The 21,874-nt window shown below is 43.9% G+C and overlaps 1 protein-coding gene and 1 long non-coding RNA gene across 2 annotated transcripts; both read left to right on the top strand.

Annotated features, from left to right (window-relative positions):
- The first annotated feature begins 673 nt into the window (after positions 1-673).
- Positions 674-8,109, top strand: LOC145421728 (uncharacterized). Its single transcript, XR_013903090.1, has 3 exons — positions 674-1,065; positions 1,192-1,286; positions 6,643-8,109. It is a non-coding gene; the product is annotated as an uncharacterized LOC145421728 (long non-coding RNA).
- Positions 8,110-10,378: 2,269 nt separating this feature from the next.
- LOC113010249 (uncharacterized) lies at positions 10,379-21,506 on the top strand. Its single transcript, XM_026149241.2, has 3 exons — positions 10,379-10,665; positions 11,458-11,742; positions 19,091-21,506. Exons 1-3 carry the CDS (start codon positions 10,494-10,496, stop codon positions 20,290-20,292), a joined length of 1,659 nt encoding a protein of 552 aa, XP_026005026.2. The 5' UTR covers positions 10,379-10,493; the 3' UTR covers positions 20,293-21,506.
- The last annotated feature ends 368 nt before the right edge of the window (positions 21,507-21,874 follow it).

Below are 21,874 nucleotides of genomic sequence, written 5' to 3'. Positions count from 1 at the left end.
AAGGTGTTTTATATTGTAATGTAGACGCTACAATAATACAGAGGAAAAGCCCAACAATCATATGACCCCCTATGAGCAAGCACTTTGGCAACAGTGGGAAGGAAAAACTCCCTTTTAACAGGAAGAAACCTCCGGCAGAACCAGGCTCAGGGAGGGGCGGGGCCATCTGCTGTGATTGGTTGGGGTGAGAGAAGGAAGACAGGATAAAGACATGCTGTGGAAGCGAGACAGAGATTAATAACAGATATGATTCAATGCAGAGAGGTCTGTTAATACATAGTGAGTGAGAAAGGTGACTGGAAAGGAAAAACTCAATGCATCATGGGAATCCCCCGGCAGCCTATGTCTATCCGGTCGTTAAGTCTGACGTCACTAGCCATGTCTGGACCTAAACTCTGCTGCAGGTCCATATATCAAACGATCACTGTGGCATTACTGAGAGTTGAAAAACTGTCTAAAGTCTTTCATCTTTAATAAAATGATCAGCGTTCTGCTCTACCAGGTGTAACAATTGAGTTTAACATCCAGGCATCCATGAAAACGGAATTTATGACATTTAACGGAGTTAGAAGTTAGCAGGGAGTTAGCTCTCTAGCTTCTATCTAAATACAATATAGCATGTCCTGACTGCGGGGTTTTGGAAACAAATTAAAACGTACAGCTCTGTTATGAAGAAAATATAATTTGATCAAACATTATTCAGCTTTAAATATTGTTCAGCTTTAAAGTTACTGTGCAACTGTGTAATAAAAATGTGTGCTCACGACTTTGGCCTTGAGAGCGATAAGAAGCGATCGCCTCATCCTGCAGGCGAAAGATATCTGCAAGCGAAGAGACTAGAACACCCAAGGCCGATTTCCTTTTATGGAGTTGTTTTTCTGCTAATGCAGCACTGTCCTCACAACCCCCTCCTGTAAGTTTTAGAGAATATATACCCATCCTCACAGCAAATATTGGGAATCTCCTGATGTGAGCTGTTTGAGAGGTTGTCTCTGTCTCAATAAAAGTTCACTGATTCCCCCATCTGCTGCAGGTGTCCGGTTGTCTTCATTCTCCGCCAGCCTGGTTAAGTCAATTCCTCCTTAACATCTAAAAGAACCTATTTAATGAAGGAAGACGGGTTCACTTTGTGTTTAATATTATTCTATTGCTGTTGTTTTTTTTATATCCTTCAATTGGCGTCACGAACAGGATCCGCTCCAGGGCAACTGGAACGGGTGGGAGGACATCGGCCGTGGTCTGAGTGAACGGAGTTTGGACAAAAGCTGTGTGCACACAAAAACAAGGTAAGCAGACCTTTTATTTCTGCTATATTGAACATTATAAAAATACTTAGTGTCCAAACTCCTAGTAATTCATAACCAAAATTGTCTGGCTTACTTAAGGCTTGCTGAGAATCAGACAAGTGAATAAGAGATAAGTGAATAAGAAATAAGTGAATAAGTGAATAAAGATAAGAGTGAACTGAGGTCTGACCACGGTTGCGGCCGACGGGTCGCTCTCCGGTGTCGGATAAATACCTCAGCAGGTCTGGGACCTTGAAAGGGTTTATTAGTAACGCCTTTCTAAACAAATTAAAAGGTTAAAGGCCTTGAGAATATTTTTTAGTAATATTCTCTAAACTACAGAAGGGTTAGGAAGGCCCAGAGGACTTTATTAGAAAAGATCCTCTAAAACTTAAAAAAGAGAAGTACTGGTTGGAGTCCAAAGGAGGGGTCCCTTTGATCAATAGGAGAAAACGGATCTCTTCTTAAAACCCCGATGATTTTAGTGTTTTAAATGTTTTGATGTTCTGTTTGATATTGGACACACATAAATACACGCTGAATGCTTGCTGTGGAACACTGGGCAGGACAGTTTGGTTCTCCGTGTTCACAGATTACACAATTAAAGGAACTAGGTTCCTCTTTTGGTTAAAATAATACACCACACATAGAATTTTTTTTTTACACATTTATTACATACATAAGGAGGGTAATGAGTGACTGCAGGTAATGTATGAAGTGTGAATGAGACGTGTGAACAAGGTGACAACCAACTAGCACCCCTATCAGGAAGCTCTAGGCAAGGTTACCCGCCAGACTCCGGTTTGGTAGAAGCTTGGTAACACCTGAAGGGATATTTCAGTGCTGACTCACCTTTAAAGCAGCGCCCCAGCTGATTAGTGCCTAACAGAGGCAGAAACCCAGCTGGCCCAAATTCTCCTTTAAAATCAATAAATAGAACATAAATTACCGGTGTGTGTAAATAAGTTGTATAAATCTGTTAGATCTGAAACTCCTGCTAAAAAACTTCCTCTCTACAACTCTTTTCTCTTCTCTCCCTCTTTCTCTCAGTTGGGATTCTGTGTGTGTATGTGTGCTGGAGAAATAAAAAAAAAAAGGAAAAGGGTCTCTCTCTGTCTCTGTGAGAGGAAAAAGGTGGGGGCCGAGTGAGCCCGCGGGGCCGAGCGGGTCCGCGGGAGCGAGCGTGTATGCTGTATGAGGAAGAAGGGAGTGAGAGGGAGCGAGTGAAAAGAGTAATCGAGTATTTGGTGATTTTTTTATTATTTCAGAGGCACTGGGTAAGAGTTTTGACTTTAGCTGTGAGAGTTGTGAAAAGAGCAGGTTTTTCTTTTGTTGTAGACTGTGAGTAATCGGTGTTTTTCTGCCTATTGTGCTGCGTGGAAGACACAGAAGTGTAGAAATGTTTGTGGTTTATCTTTGTTTGACGTTTTATATAGAGTTGGTTGATTCAGGGTGATTTCTCCCGTTTAAGGGAGGAGTTGCATTGTGGTTATGTTAAAGCTTTGCTGTAGGGGTATGTGTGTGATTTTGTGCTGGCTTCGCATGTTTAAATGGATGCATAGAAGTTTGTCAGTGAGAAATTGTTATGGTGGGGTTTTAAAGTTAGTAAAGAGTCAAACAACGCCCACTGTTTTAAAAAGGCCCAAAACATCATAAAAGACACCTCACATCCTGGCCACTCCCTGTTCGAACTGTTGCCCTAAGGCAGACGGTACAGGGCAATCAGAGCAAGGACTAATAGACTCAAACACAGCTGTTATCCAACTGCAATAACACATCTGAATACTACAAAAATGTCCACCATGCCACTCTTGTGTTAATCTATGCACGGTCTGAAGCATGACGGTGGGAATACTTAGTATTTTAAGTATTCTATCTATTTTATTGATTGAATTTTATTGTTTTTTTATATTTGATATTACTAGGGATGATGCAATGATCAGGGACCATTCTTAATGTCGTCGGTCTCATGACAATGACAATAAAGTTTTTGATTTTGATTCTGATTCTGAAATACACCCTCCTCAAGAGTTCAATGATTTAGGCAGTTATGTTTATACAAATACTAAATGTATGTTTAGTGTCTTCATACAGGTGTTTTTTCTTAACCTGGAAGCCTGAGTACGGCAGCAGAAGACAGGCCAAGCTTTGGCTAAAATTCACGGCTGGACACCAGAGTTGTCCTCACCCCTCCCGGTAAAACAAAAAAGAGAGAATGTAGTTTGAGGCGGGTTTTTCTCGCTGACCTGCTCTGGGTGCTGTGTCCCTGAATCTCACCAGTGTTAACCTCTGGCGGAAGACATGGAGAAAAGGAAAAGATGTTCCTGGTAAATCACTGAAACAAATAAAACCACACACAACCAGAGAAAGATATGAGAAGGGTGAGGAACAGACACATGTGCGTGTTAGAGAAATGCCTCGTTTGAGAAAAAGTTAAAGTAACCCATATACAGACGCACCCATACATGCAATGAAGAAACAGCTTACATACATGTGCACGTACATGCAAGGTTAAAGTAGCGACACTTAACATACACCTGTTTTTAAATGATATAGTTCATACATTACTGACAATTAAACGCTTTGGGTTGCAGGACAACAACGTAACGTCAAAAGACAAAGACACTGGTCTGAGGATTAAGTGAGGACACGACAAATTTAGTGGTTAAAAGGGTCGACTTGGGACATGTTTTTGTTGATTGTTTAAGACAAATGACTACTGAATGATAGGAAATTCCTTTTTAGGTTTCTAAACAGGATCTTAAGAATTTTAACACGTACCTGTGTTGTCCTGTCAACTTGAGGGGTTATGAGTTGATTATATGGAGAAAAAAAAAAAAAAAAAACAAAAACAAAAAAGGGGGGAGACGAGATCTCGTTGTTTCTCCCCTCTCGGGATAACACAGCCAACACAGCACAGCCAACACAACATCATTTTCCTGTTCGCCTGTTTTGTTTTGTTTTTGTTTTTTCTGAGAGCCGAAGCTGACCTGGACTCCTACCCTCCCCTCTACCATCGTTGCCCTCTCCGCGACCATCTTTGACCCTTTGACCCCTGAAGGCCACAGCAGCTGGACTCACAACAACAACTTGAGGATGTCAACAGTGCTGCAAAAGAGTGATCTCATGCAGCAGAGACGGAGAGCACTAAACCTAAAGCCCGTTTCACTACACGGGGGAAATTCCCAGGCTGCGTCAGCTGACAGAGCTGTGACGAGACGCGCATTAAGCCCGGAGGAAAAGGGACGGTGAGCAGAAGGATGCTGACCTCTGAGAAGAGCCGAACAGCAGAGCTGCAGAAGGCCGTGGAGCAAAGTAAGGAAGATGCAGGCAGCTGCAACAACGGATGAAAACAGACCCAAAGAGGAGGGGAGGACCCTAGGCCATGCGTCAGGCCGCTGGTTTACCTAAACTACAGAACAGGAAGGTGATGAACACAAACATATACCAACACACGAACACACACTTCTGCATGCGCCTACTTAGAATGAAGGGAAACACACACATGAACACTTATGCACTTGTTGAGGGAGTAAAAACTGATACATACCCATGCACTAAAATCAAAATGTTGATTTAATTTACTAAGAAGTGACACACAATGCTCTAGCTGCTGCAATGAAGAATGCTTTACTGACAAAGGCTCAATGCTGCACACAACAAAGTCAAATACAGAATTTGCTATAATAATAAGCCCAGAGGGCATTTGTGTGGTCTGGGGAGCAGAGTCCGGAGCGGTTTGGTTATGAAAATGATGCCCGTGCGAGATATCTGGGGCTTAAGGCCTCGACTTAATTGTTTACTCTACACTAAAAAGAAAAGAAAACACTCTGAGCAGTGGTGCAGAGTGAAAACGAGGAATTAACAGTGTGAGTTTTATTTCAGAGCGCCACGTCATTGTGATGGAGATTTAATAAAGGAGGAACACACGGACAAAGAAGAAGAGAAGGGGGGGCAGCCCTTGAACGCGATTGCCTGAGGCATTAAAGTTCTGTACTAAATTCTGGTTTCCAGTGTGAGAAAAGTCACGCAGTGCCAGTAGTAGAGCTAGGTTGAGTGATGATTCTAAATTACTGTAAGTAAATCATCGTACACCGTTCAAGTTTCATGATAACGGGGATCTAGACTTTGTTGAACCCTAGGCAATTTGAACAGGTAAAAGTCGAGTGACCAAGTAGCAGTTGAATAAAAGTCATTGAATAAGTGTTGAAATAAACTGGCAGAATTAAGAGAATTAAAACATTTCAAGAGCTCAACTTACTTAATGGTTCAATTTTGTTTCACGAACGCAAAACATATAGGTTTATGAATATGAAAAGGTTGAGGTGGTGTTGATTTGACTCTGTGTAGGTTTAGGTTGGTATTTTTATTGATGGGAAGAATATTCAGTGACAAGTCCTAAGACCCGGGCGTCTGCATTTTGTTTTTGTTATTTTTCATTTTATTTTGTTTTATATTTACTGATTTTTGTTTGTGAATCTTTTCTTTAAGCAGATCTGCACATCGGAAATTACAAGCATTACACGTCGGCGAGAAAATTGTTGTAAGTGAGTTTCTCCGCATTGAAATGGGTTCTGGAGGAAACACTTGTGGGGACAATTAGAAACGAGAGTCCCTGTTTAAAAAAGGATTCAGCGAGGTAATCCAAACTCAAGTTCTTGTTTCTTTTTGAGATGACGTCATTTTGCTGAGTGTGGAAACTAGATGCGACGACAGGTTTCACTATCAGCAAAGAACGGATGAATGGATGAAAGACTGGGAATAAAAACAAACGGACTGACTGGTAAAAGATGACAAGACTTGACCATGACTCAAGGTTAACCACCTCCACCTAGATAGGATAAAAGGGTGGATGAATTTATGTGGGTTTCTTTTACAGGAGTAGAAGGATGACAAAATATTCGAGGATGAGTGAACCTGTAAATGCCATTTTTGTGTCTTGTGTTGCTTACAGAGGTAACTGCGCAGCGTTACCATTTACATTTTCTTCCCTACAGGGTTACAGTTTTAATGTTTTTCTATTACAGGATTTCTGGGCGGATGTGTGAAGAAACGGTGTTTATGGGTTAGGAGTTGGGGATGCTATTACACTGTATTTACAGGAAATGTTTTATAGCACCTATGGAATGAGGATGCCTGACTACGGTCAATGTGCTGCTAATGTTTGCTTTGCTTTGGTGAGAGGGGTGCAGTAGAAAACAGACAAGTGACATGAAAACAAGTAATAATAACAAATAACAAATTTGGGGACAGTTTGACCTAGAGCCCACTAACTGGCCATTAGGGGCTCTCGCTCTCTCTCTCTCTCTCTCTCTCTCTCTCTCTCTCTCTCTCTCTCTCTCTCTCTCTCTCTCAGGTTGTTGCTCTTTAACTCCTAGAACACGCCCTTGGCGAGGTGGGGGGAACTGGACCACCTTTCTGTGCCCCATCATCCTCTATTAGACGACATCCAAGCTAAGTAAACATGTCTTGGCCCTTTCCCCCTGAAATGACAGGCAGGCAAAGATGTTGCGTCTTTGTTTGCTTCCTGGCCCTGGGTCTCATTCCCATTGGCATAATCCTGATCTGTGAAGGGCCCCCGACACTTCTGACACTTTCAAGTTCAAAAGCTTCGCCCCCTTCTGACAGTCCCAATCTGACAAATGTAGCCCCTAGGGTCTTGCCCACCACTTCCTCTCCAGTTTTGCCCACGCCCGATCCATTTAGAAAGAAACGAGACACGGTTACCTCCTCGCCAACGGATGATGAAAACTCTGATCGTGAGGGTGACGAACATTATCGTCTTTCTCTTGTTTAAATGCTTCTAGAATGGTTGTTTCTCTGTGGTGTTTTGTATTAGGCTTGTTATTAATTGTTTCCCTCACCCACTTCCTCTTGAAGGATATATCTGGTTGAACTGTGTCGGGTCGGGTTGTGAGGGTTAAGCGATGTTCTCAGGGTCTCCGGACTTAAGCCTGAGCGAATGTGTACTCCCACCACTGGATATAAATTGTTTTTTTCCACACCCCTTCCTCACGTTTTACCATATTCACTTTTGAATGTCCTTAGCAGTTACCGTTCTGTGTTTATTTTACGATTGATTTATTCTTTCACATTTTCACGTTTATATCTCTCATTATTATAGTATACTCTGTACTCTCCACATTTTTATCATTACTTATGCTTTTTGGTTGCTGAGTTACAGGGACTGTTAATTTTGTGTCACTACCCTGGTTGCACTAACTCGTTGTATCCGTGTGTGCAGGACAGCTGTTACTGCTTTCGTCGGGAACCGAGACTGCTTGCAGCCGACCCCTGGGCAGGGTGGTGCCTGGACTCTTTTCTCCTCATCTGCAATGACAGATAAAGACAAATGATAAGACCCGAGGAGTTTTTCGAGCCAGGCTTCGACACGTCTCTGTGTTCCTTTGAATGTTACTTATTTTTGTGTGTTGACCCATTTAAGATGGGTCAAAAGGGGGATTTGAAGAAAATATAATTTGATCAAACATTATTCAGCTTTAAATATTGTTCAGCTTTAAAGTTACTGTGCAACTGTGTAATAAAAATGTGTGCTCACGACTTTGGCCTTGAGAGCGATAAGAAGCGATCGCCTCATCCTGCAGGCGAAAGATATCTGCAAGCGAAGAGACTAGAACACCCAAGGCCGATTTCCTTTTATGGAGTTGTTTTTCTGCTAATGCAGCACTGTCCTCACAACCCCCTCCTGTAAGTTTTAGAGAATATATACCCATCCTCACAGCAAATATTGGGAATCTCCTGATGTGAGCTGTTTGAGAGGTTGTCTCTGTCTCAATAAAAGTTCACTGATTCCCCCATCTGCTGCAGGTGTCCGGTTGTCTTCATTCTCCGCCAGCCTGGTTAAGTCAATTCCTCCTTAACATCTAAAAGAACCTATTTAATGAAGGAAGACGGGTTCACTTTGTGTTTAATATTATTCTATTGCTGTTGTTTTTTTTATATCCTTCAGTTATCACTTCCAACATAAATGAAGACAGAAAACTAAACAGCAGTGACGTTTGTAGGGTTACTGAAGTTTGGCTAGCTGGTATATAATGATGTGCTACGTGACCGCTAGCGACACAGCTATGTTAGCATAATATAAACAAGCTAACTTTTTTTCCACTCGATGAAAGTTAATGTGAGTGTTCTCGGTGGTCAGGAACAAATGTAATCGCATGGCAGGATGCTGTAAAAGGACCAAACTTCAGCCAGGAGAACAACTGAGATAATCCATCCACAATACAAGGTTAGTCATTCATATACTGCTGCATGGGCTGGGCTGTAGTTACATCCTAAGGTTTTAAAAACTGAGCTTAAATAAATGATTAGCGGTAATAAAAGCCGAGGGAGGTCAACAGTGATCACTGACTGTTTTAGGAGCTTTTTGAGATTAAATAGAAGAAAATACAAAATATTAAACATGTTAACAACACAAAAGCCATATTAAACGCAGACTACTTTAGACCCGGAAGTAGGATTCGTCGCGTCATCACTGAACAACCGGATTGCAGCATAACTAAGGGAGGATTCAGGGTCACCTGGTCCAGCCCTAACTATATGCTTTAGCAAAAAGGAAAGTTTGAAGCCTAATCTTGAAAGTAGAGATAGTGTCTGTCTCCTGAATCCAAACTGGAAGCTGGTTCCACAGAAGTGTACAGCTACGTTCTGTTGTTCCAGGCGGCAGCGTTACGGTTACCATGGTTACAGGGTGACACTCTCTCTCTGCGACTGTGTGTTTCCTGGGTGACAGAGCGCCTTTTTGTTGTTGTTGTTGGGCTAAGCTAATAGGCAGAATGCTACAGGCATCGCCCTAAAGAATGTAGCCTCATGGGCAGTGTAGTCCGTGCTGCAGCGAGAATGGACCGCCATACTCGTTATGTGTCTGTGAGCGAGGGAGGGAGATAAAGGAAAAGTACGAGCTGTCACGGAGCAGAAACGGGAGCTGGAAGCATGTAAATATAATAATAACCACTGCAGCCAAGAAGAGTGCCTGACGAGCCCAGCTGAAAGTAAGCTGTTAAGACTCGACTGTACATTGTGTTCGTGTTTTCCTCTGAAACAATAAGTTCTGTTGCAGCAGTCTTTCAACGCCTCTCTCTGTCTCTTGCTAGCAAAGTGACCCAGACAACAAAGTAAAGCTAATTTTCAGCTACGAGCCGACACGAACCCGACGTATTAGTCAGAGGTCCCTTTACTACGGTTCGGAGCCGCGGACCTTCAGTAATAGCAATAAATCAGGTTCTAGTTCCTCCTGCTCCACACTGGAGCTCCTCTCCTGGTTCCAGAGCTGCTGCTCAGGGAGAACCTCCTCCTCCTCCTCACAGACCTCCTGCTGTGGGACGTCTGGAGCGACGGAAGAAAGAAGTTACTGATGCAACCGCAGAAACATTAACAGGACTTTACAGCATGACTGCATCACTCATGAATGTGGACAGGCACCTGAGTTCACCTGTTTTGTGGTTTAAAAGCCACAAAGACGCTGTGTTTAGAGAAAATGGGTCTCAATTGTTCCCATACTGCTGACACATACGGGATCACTGAGGGTTTTTTCTTCTCCAGCTTTGACAAAAGTCCAGCTGGGATAACCACATTTACTCAGGGTCAGCTTTTCATCCATTTCATTAATAGTAATAAAAATCACACAGCAGTAATACGTCGAAGATCCTGAAGTTTGATCTGATTTCCACCAATGAAGACTCTGAGCACGCCACAAACACATTTAATGAACAGCGTGTGTAATTCCTCATTTATTTTAGACCCACATCAAACAATAAAATAAAGCCGTGTGTTAGTATTCATTCACGTCAGACTCTTTGGTGTTGAGTATATGAATGATCAGTAGTAGAATGGATATGATTCATTATGGATAAAAACCTGAACGAGGCCTTTTCTTTCCATTTTCTCTCCTTTATTATTTGTAACACGCTGTTTATGTATTTATGGCTCAGTTTGGTACATTTAAATAGGTTTTAGGAAGAAAGAAGGACGTTTATTCCAAGCGGAACAAAGTATTTGAACATCCTCCTCCTGCCGGAACTTCAGAGCGGGACATCCGGCGGAAGTAAACATTTTTAAAAGCGGCAGTTTGGTTGTTCCAGCGTGAACTTTTGGAGGCTTTGTGCTGTGTGTGAGCCGAGTGTGTGAGCCGAGTGTGTGAGCCGAGTGTTGTTGTGTGAGCTGAGTGTGTGAGCCGCGGCAGCAACGATGCCTTCAGTTCAGTATCTGAGAGAGTTCATCAACGAGCGACTAACTGCTGCTGCTGAACAAATATTCTTGGAGTTTGAAAAAACGATCGTCCAGTACGAGGAAGAGATCGACCGTCAGCGCAGACTGCTGGATATCACCTGGAAACCCCAAATCAAGCTGCACAGGACAGGTGAGTGTCCCTCTGAGGGAGGATCCTGATCACAGCTCTGCGGGACGTTTCTGATTGTGAGGACTTTTTGGAGATGTGAGCTAACAAAGAGCAAACAGAGGACAGGACTGCGCTGCGCTGCATTCAAACAGCAGGCGCTGAAATCAGCCTGGATTTGAGCTTTTCTCTGACCTGGATCCATCACTCAATCCTGTGAATCGTTTGAAAAACTTTTTGTTTGGCGGTGAAACGTGTGTTTGATGGTGCGTTCAGGTGCACCTTCTAAACTCAGTAATCTAGCCTGAAAAGGTTTTTCCTTGGTTTCCTTTCTTCTTCTGCAGAGCTGTAAAGAGTTCAGTGTTAACGTCATAACAATACGTCTTTTTTATTTCTCCATCAGTGACGTCAGAGTGGTCGCCCGGGCCCTTTGTGATGATGTCACATAAAAGCTAAAGTGGTACACAGCACGTGCACGGTTCCTGTGGTCACATTTACACACGTGTGAGAACAACAAAGTCCACCATGTTGTTGTTCAGAGTCACGGACGCGACTGAAAGAAGTGACACAGAGTTTAATGTGCAGCTCGGCACAGTGACACCTAATATTGAATTTATGAACTGTAGTGGCAGTGCGGTGCTGCTGCTGTGCTGAGGGGGCTTTACCTTCCAGATGTTCGTCTGAATAAATGCAGATCTGAGATCAGTGACTTACAGCTGACTGGACGGCTTTACTCTCACACACGAGCGACGCAGTCATGCTGTAAAGTCCTGTTAATGTTTCTGTGGTTGTGACTTCTTTCTTCTGTCTCTCCAGATGTCCCACAGCAGCAGGTCTGTGAGGAGGAGGAGGAGGAGGTTCTCCCTGAGCAGCAGCTCTGGAACCAGGAGAGGAGCTCCAGTGTGGAGCAGGAGGAACCAGAAGCTCCACAGATTAAAGAGGAACAGGAGGAACTGTGCAGCAGTCAGCAGGGAGAGCAGCTGGGACTGAAGGAGGAGCCTGAAGTTCATAATGATCCTGTGCAGTACGAGGAAGAGATGGAGCGTCAGCGCAGACTGCTGGATATCACCTGGAAACCCCAAATCAAGCTGCACAGGACAGGTGAGTGTCCCTCTGAGGGAGGATCCTGATCACAGCTCTGTGGTACGTTTACTTTGAGGCTGCAGGGATGTTTCTGGAGGACAGAAGGTGGATGTGTCTCTGTTTAAACAAACATTCAGCTTTAAACTCACCCGAGGACGCTGCTGTGAGGCAGGGTTGGGGTTTTCCTCTCACACTTCTTACTGGGTACATCACCATGGTGACTGATGGCTTTTTGCAGCATAACTAAGGGAGGATTCAGGGTCACCTGGTCCAGCCCTAACGATATGCTTTAGCAAAAAAAAGTTTGAAGCCTGATCTTGAAAGTAGAGAAAGTGTCTGTCTCCTGAATCCAAACTGGAATATAACAGGACACTGGAGTAAACTCTGGAGCATCTCACACTTCTGATAATCAGCTGTCTGCTTGATGTTTATTCAGCTGTGTAAAAACTTTAATCTCAGCCAAACCGATTTACTCAGGAACAAATAAAATACTGAAAAAAGCCAAACAACAACATATTTAAGTTATCTAAGTGACTCATATATCATGTTTAACCTGAGTAGCGAAAGACGGCGGTGGGTTTGAAAACGATTTGCCGTGAGTCCGGTGTTCTCACGGCTCTAGTGACCTAGCCCCCGGCTAGCTATCGAGCTAGTGGGTAACAGACGTCTCCGAAAACGTCGGAGCGCTTTTGAAAATATGCGGTGTCTTGATAAACTGAGCAGATATTTGAGGTTTACACAGCTACATTCTCGCCTGAAAATATGTTAAACGTTTATTTTGTGACCCAGAAAGAATAATAAGAGTAATATTAAAACTAACTAGCTGCCGCCATTGTTGGAAGCTGAGCTGGGCCGCGCTATGAATTCTGGGATAGGTTGGGCCACGAAGGACACACCCGACCCATCCTTCAAATCTGGGGAAATGAAGGGTGTATTTGGAGGGGTCTCTAAATTTGGACAGCCTTCGTCACGTCGCTGTCATGTGATCAGAATCAGAATACTTTATTGATCTCTAAGGGAAATTAATCGGTCTACAATTGCGCCCTCGGAAGGATGCGGCACCTAAATTTGGACACTGCTTTTTTTTTTTTTTTTCTTCCTTGGCATTTAACGGCAGCTTGTAGATGCAGTGCTGCCATCTTCTGTTTCAGTTTGTTATTGCGTTTTTCAAATCCTACTTATTCCTGATTCTTTCAGGATCTTACAGAGTTTCCAACGACGCATCGACTATTAAATTAGTCGTACACAATTTTGATAGTCGACTGATCGTGGCAGACCTACTGTAAGGTCATTAAGAGTTGATTCTGTTCATCTGGACGTAGCGTTTTGTGGGAGAAACGTTTTATCATCATCAGGTGACGTCTTCAGTCTCAGCTGACTGCAGGTTTCAATCTTATAAACAGGACATTTGCATAATGACTGAAACCAGCCCACTGAAGGACAATGGTTTCTGCTGAAGTCTGCCAGTATAAATGTCTCTGAGGGGGGTCAGTGAGGTGCCGATTGCCCGCTCTGCTGCCCTCACCACCCGCTGCAGTTTCCTCTTGCCCTCCATGGTGCAGCAGTTGAACCAGAGTGTGCAGCAGGAGGTCAGAAGGCTCTTGATGGTGGAGCGGTTGTGGTTAATTAGCAGTCTCTGGGGTAACTGGGCCTGACGTAGTTTCCTGAGGAAGTACAGCCTTTGTTGTGCTTTCCCTACCTGGTGGGAGATGTTTGTGGACCAGGTGAGGCCGGCCGAGATGTGGACTCCGGGGAACTTTCCACCTCCTCCATCAATGTAGAGGGTGGAGTGCTCAGTCGATTACCATCTCCTTGGTCTCGGCTGTGTTCAGATGCAGGTTGTTGTCGTCATCGCTTCAGATGCTGAACCTCCTCTCTGTAGCTGAATCATCGCTGTTGTCGATCAGTCCTATGATGGTGGTGTCAGCAAATTTTATAATGGTGTTACTGGTGTGGATTGGTGAACAGTTATGGGAGAAAAGTGAGTATAAGAGGGGACTGAGGACACACCCCTGTGGGACACCTACATTCAGGATGAGGGTGGAGGAGGTGTGCTCTCCCATCCTGATGTTCTGGGGTCACGCAGGAAGTCCAGTATCCAGCTGCACAGTGAGCTGCTGAGTCATGAGTTGCTTATTAACCAGTTTGTGGGGTTGGACTGTGTTGAAGGCAGAGCTGGTCCACAAACAGCATTCTCACACAGGTGTTGCTACTGTCCAGGTGAGGGCTGTGTGAAGAGCTGTTATTATGGCGTCCTCTGTCGACCTGTTTGCCCAGTATGTAAACTGGTGTGGATCGAGGTCTGCAGGGATGTCAGCTTTAATGTGGGACATGATGAGCTGTTCAAAACATTTGGTAATTATGGCTGCTCAAGCACGTGGACGATGGTCATTCAAGCAGCTCACTGTGTTCTTGGCCACTGAAACGATGGTGGCTGACTTAAGGCAGGATGGTACTACAGACTGTAGCAGTGAGAGGCTGAAGATGGTGGTGAAAACCTCTGCTAGTTGGTCTGCACATGCTTCAAGCACTCTACCAGCTACACCGTCAGGACCAGCTGCCTTCCTCACGTTGACTCTGCACAGTGTGGCTCTGACCTGATGCTGCTCCAGCTGGATGGGGGCGTCGTCCCTCTCTGTAACGGCAGGATGGGTGATGGTGTCCCTGTTTCGTTGGTTGAAGCAGATAAAGAACTGGTTTAGGGTTAGGGCTGGGCCATATCATACCGTTCACAGTAATAGTATAATGTTGGGCAACGATAGGAAAATGAAACATGGAGATAGAATATGGGTAAAACGCGCATGCGTAGTGCCTTTGTTTACATACGCACACGGCGGCGACGCAGAAGGAGAAGAGCGAAAGCGGATCATTGAATGAAACGATGAACCAGAACTGGTTTGTAAAAATGCTGCAGCTTCACTGGTGTGGAACTGGTTTGGCTTTCGTCCATCAGATATACAACAAAGCACTATTTTTGGTAGCGCATGCTAGCGGGCCGTCGTTATTACCGTGTTGTTTGGAAAATACGGCGCACTTAAAATCATCCTTTGATTTTTCTGAAAGTCGACAGAGCCCCTTATAATCCCGTGTGCCTTATGTATGAACTCTGGTTGTGTTTACTGACCTCGAAACGATTTTATGTGCACGGCGCTCGAAAATCTGTCAAATGTTTCAGTACGACTTTGCTAAGCTACGAAGCCGCACCGCTTGATGGATTGTTGGAGCATTACGGCTATCGTAGGCGGAGCCTCGCGGAGTGATACGTACTAGAGATGGACCGATCCGATATTACGTATCGGTATCGGTCCGATACTGACCTAAATTACTGGATCGGATATCGGAGAAAAATAAAAAATGTAATCCGATCCATTAAATATCACGAAAGCACCTCACAAAACTTGCAACACGCCGTAACTCGCCTCAGAACGTTAGCACGTCGGAGCAGTATGCATCACGTGATAGAGCAGCTGTGGCATGCGGGACCTGTCGGTGGTCTGGATAGCATGTGGAGCTTCGCTAGCAACCTGGCATTTCATCTCCGACAAAGTTATCCCGAGAGAAGTAAAGCAAGTGTGTAAGTCCATCTCTGAATGTTTGTAAAGCATTCCTGCGTTAAGCTTAACGAGCGACTGCCTCTCCTGCTGCTACTTCAATCATGAAACTGATCAATGATCAGCTGATCGTCTCTCTAGTTTGTTTTTGGCCCACTTTGCACCAGAAAGAGGAAACCAGCGGCTGAACAACAGCAGCACGTTTAAGCTTGATCAGCTGTTGTTAGAATGTATTTAATATTACTTTCTACACCAGGATCTTTTTCTACAGCTGACGTAACTGTGCAGGGGCGGATCTAGCAGAGTTTAGCCAGGGGGGCCGATAGGGCATTAACAGGGAAAAGGGGGCACAAAGACAGTTTTCTTTCTTATTCTCATTTAAAATGTCGAGCTTTTAATAAATAATTATCTGACACCCAAAGTTTTAATCTGAAGTAAAATGAATAGAAGTCCATTACTGTATATAGTAACTATTAAGTCTAATATATATACCCTAGTAAGCTATAGTACTCTTTACTTTGGGAAGGTACCATCTGTGCAGTCTGCAATTTTGTTGAAGAAAGATCAAATCAAATCAAATCAAATCACTTTTTATTGTCACATCACATGTGCAGGCACACTGGCACAGCACATGCGAGTGAAATTCTTGTGTGCGAGCCCCACAAGCAACAGAGATGTGCAAACACAACAGCACAAACGAGCAAAATACAAGAATGGCCAACCTGAAACTAATAAATATATGTACAATATATAATAGTATATGCATTTCTGGATGTGTATACTAAATATTTTCCTGTGTGTGTGTGTGTGTGTGTGTGTGTGTGTGTGTGTGTGTGTGTGTGTGTGTGTGTGTGTGTGTGTGTGTGTGTGTGTGTATACACATTTTTACAAATTAAATAGTAAAAAAATAAAAATAATAATAATAAAATATATAAAATATACAGAGTTGAATATGTGCAAAACAGTGGCATTTATATACAGTATGGAGTGCATAATGTTGAAGTTCCAGTAGTGAAGCTGAGGTGTCTATGACGTGTTCAGCAGTCTGATGGCCTGATGGAAGAAGCTGTCTCTCAGTCTGCTGGTACGGGACCGGATGCTGCAGAACCTCCTTCCTGATGGAAGCAGTCTGAACAGTTTATGGCTGGGGTGACTGGAGTCCTTGATGATCCTCCCCGCTTTCCTCAGGCAGCGCTTCCTGTAGATGTCTTGGAGGGAGGGAAGCTCACCTCCAATTATCCGTTCAGAGCACCGCACTACTCGCTGGAGAGCTTTGCAGTTGTAGGCGGTGCTGTTGCCATACCAGGTGGTGATGCATCCAGTGAGGATGCTTTCAATGGCACAGTGATAGAAGGTCCTGAGGATGCGGGGGCTCATGCCGAATCTTTTCAGTCTCCTGAGAAAGAAGAGGCGCTGCTGCGCCTTCTTCACTGTTTTGTTTGTGTGTACTGACCACGTAAGATCCTCAGCCAGATGTACTCCAAGGAACCGGAAGCTGCTCACTCTCTCCACAGCAGCGCCGTTGATGGTGATGGGGGTGTGTGCTTCTCTGCACCTCCGGAAGTCCACTATCAACTCCTTTGTCTTTGCGACGTTGAGGGTGAGATGGTTGTCTTGACACCAGTGGGTCAGGGCGCTGACCTCCTCCCTGTAAGCTGTCTCATCACCGTTGGTGATAAGACCCACCACTGTAGTGTCGTCCGCAAACTTCACAATGATGTTGGAGCTGTTAGTGGCTGTGCAGTTGTAGGTGTAGAGTGAGTACAGGAGAGGGCTCAGTACACACCCCTGTGGAGCACCAGTGTTCAGTGTGATGGGGGATGAGGTGATGCTGCCCAGTCTGACCACCTGGCGTCTGTCAGACAGGAAGTTAAGGATCCAGCTGCAGAGGGAGCTGCTCAGTCCTAGATCCTGCAGTTTCCTGTCCAGCTTCGAGGGAACGATGGTATTGAATGCTGAGCTGTAATCTACAAACAGCATCCTCACATACGTGTCTCTCTTCTCCAGGTGTGACAGGGCAGTGTGTAGTGTCAGGGCTATGGCATCATCAGTGGACCTGTTGTGGCGGTATGCAAACTGTAGAGGGTCCAGTGAGTCGGGTAGTGCAGAGCAGATGAAGTCCCTGACCAGCTTCTCGAAGCATTTGCTTACGATGGGGGTCAGGGCTACAGGTCGCCAGTCGTTCAATGAGGAGATGGTGGAGGATTTGGGTACAGGGACGATGGTGGCCATTTTGTTGAATCTATTTAATATTTCTTGAAAAATAATTGATTTCTGTGCATTTTTTTCACACTGCATCAAATTAAGGTTGATTACGTCGATTAAGCATCATGAGGTGGAGTGTGAGGGGTGGTTCCCTATTTTTTATTTATTTATTTTTGTTGTTGCTGGGAGTTGGAACCCTATTAGTTAGGTTGCTTAATATTTACGCTAAGTACTCTTTAAAATACCAGAATAGGGAGGATGGTGTAGGTTTAAGTTTATTAGATTGATCAGTATTGCTGAACTATGAAATATTTTTTTTTGCATACAGGTATAACAGAATAGCTTTAGTGTAGTTGTTGTTTTAAACTTGAGTATGAACTTGTACAAAATGCAGCAAGATATTTAAAAAACAGTTTTGTTGATTAAAAAACACTATATCGGATTCATCTCGGTATCGGCAGATATCCAAATTTATGATATCGGTATCGGACATAAAAAAGTGGTATCGTGCCATCTCTAATACGTACTGTGCTTCAACATAATATTACCGTACTGTGTGTATAACCTTTTTTAAGTTTTGTGGATATTATACATGGTTATGCCGAGGATATGTCGGCCAGAGAGCCCAGGAATCGAACCGGCAACCTTCAGGTTACAGATGCGCTTCCCACACATGTTGGTGCAGACTTGGTCCAGTGTGTTGTTTTCCCTCGTCAGAAACGTTTTTAATGAATCCAGGCGGGACAGATTTCAGGTTTGCATGGTTAAAGTCTCCTGCCACGATCACAGCGCAGTCTTGTAAGTCTTAACAAGTTTACAAAGAGTGACCTTTGACCTTTAAATGTAAATGGACGGCCGAGTCTTGTCTCGTGGAGGTGGCTCTTCTGTGTTGTGCCATGCATTTATGAAGTGGCTGTTTGGTCTCTCCAATGTAGAGGTCTGAGCATTCCTCGCTACACTGTACAGCAAACACCACATTGTTAAGTTTGTTTAGGACTTCTGTCCAGTTTCTGTCGGAGTGTGTTGCTGGGTGTGAAATACACTGGGATGTCGTGCTTGACAAAAACTGGTTCAGAGGTGAAACGACTTTAAGCAACTTAAAGAAGTCCAGACGCTTTTCTCTCCAAGCTACTTAGATGATGTAAAGTGTTGTGTCATCAGCATAAAATTGAAACTGTACTTCTCAATGGTGGGGAATATTTGTGAGAGTAAAGGGAGAGATTGTAAATAAGAGGAGTCCCAACACTGACGGTTCTGCTGTGAACGAGCTGTTTTGTGTCAGATAGGAAGGATGTAAAATATCGTAAAGCTGTGTACATGATTCCAATACTGGCCAGTCATTCTAACTGGAGAGGATGGGAGATAGGGTTAGGAGCATCACTGCTGATAAGAATGGTGATAAGGTTGGTCCCAGCTCACTGGTGATGTCAGCAGTAGCTGTTTCAGGACTGCTCCTAGAATGAGAAGTTGATCAAATGCCTTGTAGAGCTTATTGAGAACTCAGTAGGCCCGGAGCTGAGATGCTGTCTGGGTGATGCAGAAGTGTTTATGAAAATGGATAGCATAATGAATATATTCACCATTTTCATGTATCCGATTTTTCTCTCCAGACGTCCCACAGCACCATATCTATGAGGAGGAGGAGGTTCTCCCTGAGCAGCAGCTCTGGAACCAGGAGAGGAGCTCCAGTGTGGAGCAGGAGGAACCAGAAGCTCCACAGATTAAAGAGGAAGAGGAGGAACTGTGCAGCAGTCAGGAGGGAGAGCAGCTGGGACTGAAGGAGGAGCCTGGTACCTTTATGGTGACTGTTGTTGAGGAAGGAGAGCACAGTGAACCAGGAGGAGACGGGGAGCAGCTCCTCTGTGATGACTCTCCTCAAAGTGAAAGCACAGATGAAGAATCCAGCAAGTGTGAAGAGTCAGGGTTAAGTGAAACTGTGACCTCAGTGCCAAAGAAGAGGAAGAAGCGAGACAGACGTCAGGATGATGTGGAGAGCTGGACTGTGTCAGAGAGTCCCTGCAATGCTGCCACAGGTAGAGAGTCTGATGTTTGCCAAAAATCCATCAAGAGTCAGGCCCAAAGAAAGAAACCCAACACTGATGTGAAACCCTATCCTTGTGATACATGTGGGAAAAGTTTCAGTGATAGAAGTACGTGGAAACGTCACCTTAGAACCCACACAGGTGAGAGGCCATATCCCTGTGATACGTGTGGGAAAAGTTTCAGTCGAAGCAGTCACTTGTATGATCACATGAGAACTCACACAGGTGAGAGGCCATATCCCTGTGATACATGTGGGAAAAGTTTCCATAAAAAAATGAATTTATCTATCCACATGAGAACCCACACAGGTGAGAGGCCGTATCCATGTGACACTTGTGGGAAAAGCTTCAGTCACAGCAGTTATTTGTATAATCACAGGAGAACCCACACAGGTGAAAAACTGTTTGCTTGTAATACCTGTGGGAAAAGCTTCAGTGATAGAAGTACCTGGAAACGCCACCTTAGAACTCACACAGGTGAGAGGCCATATCCCTGTGATACATGTGGGAAAAGTTTCAGTCGAAGCAGTACTTTGTATATTCACAAGAAAACTCACACAGGGGAGAGGCCGTATACTTGTGATACATGTGGGAAAAGTTTCAGTCGAAGCAGTACTTTGTATATTCACAAGAAAACTCACACAGGGGAGAGGCCGTATACCTGTGATACATGTGGGAAAAGCTTCAGTCAAAAAAGTAGCTTGATGTGTCACAAGAAAACTCACACAGCTGAGAAGCCAGAGGCTCATAAAACATTTCAGTGTGAGTAGGAATTTGATAGACTGCATGAGAACTCTCACAGGTTGTTTTCCAGAAATATCTGTCTTTTATGCTGTATTCCTGTTTGTGGTCACTGTTTTATTTGAGACTCAGAATCCCTCAGAATCTTCCCCACTCGCTGTCTGAGGAGGGTGCACAGTATCCTGCGGGACCAACATCACCCTGCGCGCCACCTTTTCCATCTGCTGCCCTCAGGGAGAAGGTACAGGTCTATACAGGCCAGAACATCCAGACTGGCCAACAGCCTGTATCCACAGGCTGTGAGGCTCCTGAACTCTCTGCCCCCCTCTCACGGACAATAACCATATCCAACTTCTTAATAGCAATGAACTGGTCTGCATTGGTGCATCATATCTTTATTCTCTTCCCCCTCCTGCCCCCCCCCCCGTCTTTCTTAAATAGATAACTATCATATCTGATATCATATCTCACAGTACAATAATATTGAATGGGTTGCATTGTTGTATTTTGTCATGTTTCTCAGGTCTTTGTCTGAATTTCTACGAACATTATTGCTAAGGATTGTCTTATTGCATTGGAGTCACACTGGGTTAAATATGTACACTTGGGTTTTAAGGGGTATTTATTATTTTCTTCTTTTTTTGGGGTTGTATGGAAGCCCCAAACGCAATTTCATTGTTCTTGACAATGACAATAAATAAATAAATACTAAAATACTAAATACTCTGGCCCTTTCTGCCTGCTTTAGTCTGTAATGGTCTCTTTAGAGCACGTTGTTTCTTCTCATGCATTCATTTATTTTTTGATTTCATCCACTTGTTATTGTTTCAGCCTTTAGAGGTGATCCTAAAAACCTGCATCCTGATGTATGTATGACACATATTTTGGTTTACAAGGTTACAAAATTCGCAACTACACAATCTGATTTACAAGTACAAAATAAAAGTTCAGTTTTTTTAACTTTTCTCACGCAGCTTTATTTGCAGAAACCCCGTGTTGCATGTAACTTAAAGAAGTATATGTCTCTGGCCATTTCACTTTTAATCTCATCACGTGGTGGTATCTGGCAGTGCTCTTGTTTATGCTTAGATTAAATCTCCAGGGTCCATGCATACTCGCAGTTTTTTAGTTTTGTTCCATTTCTCCATGCACAGCATTGAGTTCGGTTCTTCCACTTGTTGTGATGAGCTGCAACTGTGACATCCTGTCCAGCTCTTTTTTTTTTTTTTTTTTTTTTTTTTTTAAGACGATCCCTAAGCGGAGCTGGGACTCTCCGTGGAGCCTGGATTAGCGGCTTCGCATCATCTTTCAGCTGGACACTGTACAGTGGCTTGCAAAAGTATTGGGCCCCCTTGAACTTTCCCACATTTTGTCACATTACAGCCACAAATATGAATCAATTTTATTGGAATTCCAGGTGAAAGACCAACACAAAGTGGTGCACACGTGAGAAGTAGAACGAAAATCATACATGACTCCAAACATTTGTTACAAATAAATAACTGCAAAGTGGGGTGTGCGTAATTATTCAGCCCCCTTTGGTCTGAGTGCAGTCAGTTGCACATAGATGTTGCCTGATGAGTGCTAATGACTAAATAGAGTCACCTGTGT

The sequence above is a fragment of the Astatotilapia calliptera genome, chromosome 18 (assembly GCF_964374335.1).
Source record: "Astatotilapia calliptera chromosome 18, fAstCal68.1, whole genome shotgun sequence".
Lineage (NCBI taxonomy): Eukaryota > Metazoa > Chordata > Actinopteri > Cichliformes > Cichlidae > Astatotilapia > Astatotilapia calliptera.
The sequence above is the reverse complement of the archived record's forward strand: the minus strand, read 5'-3'. Positions and strand labels throughout refer to the sequence as shown.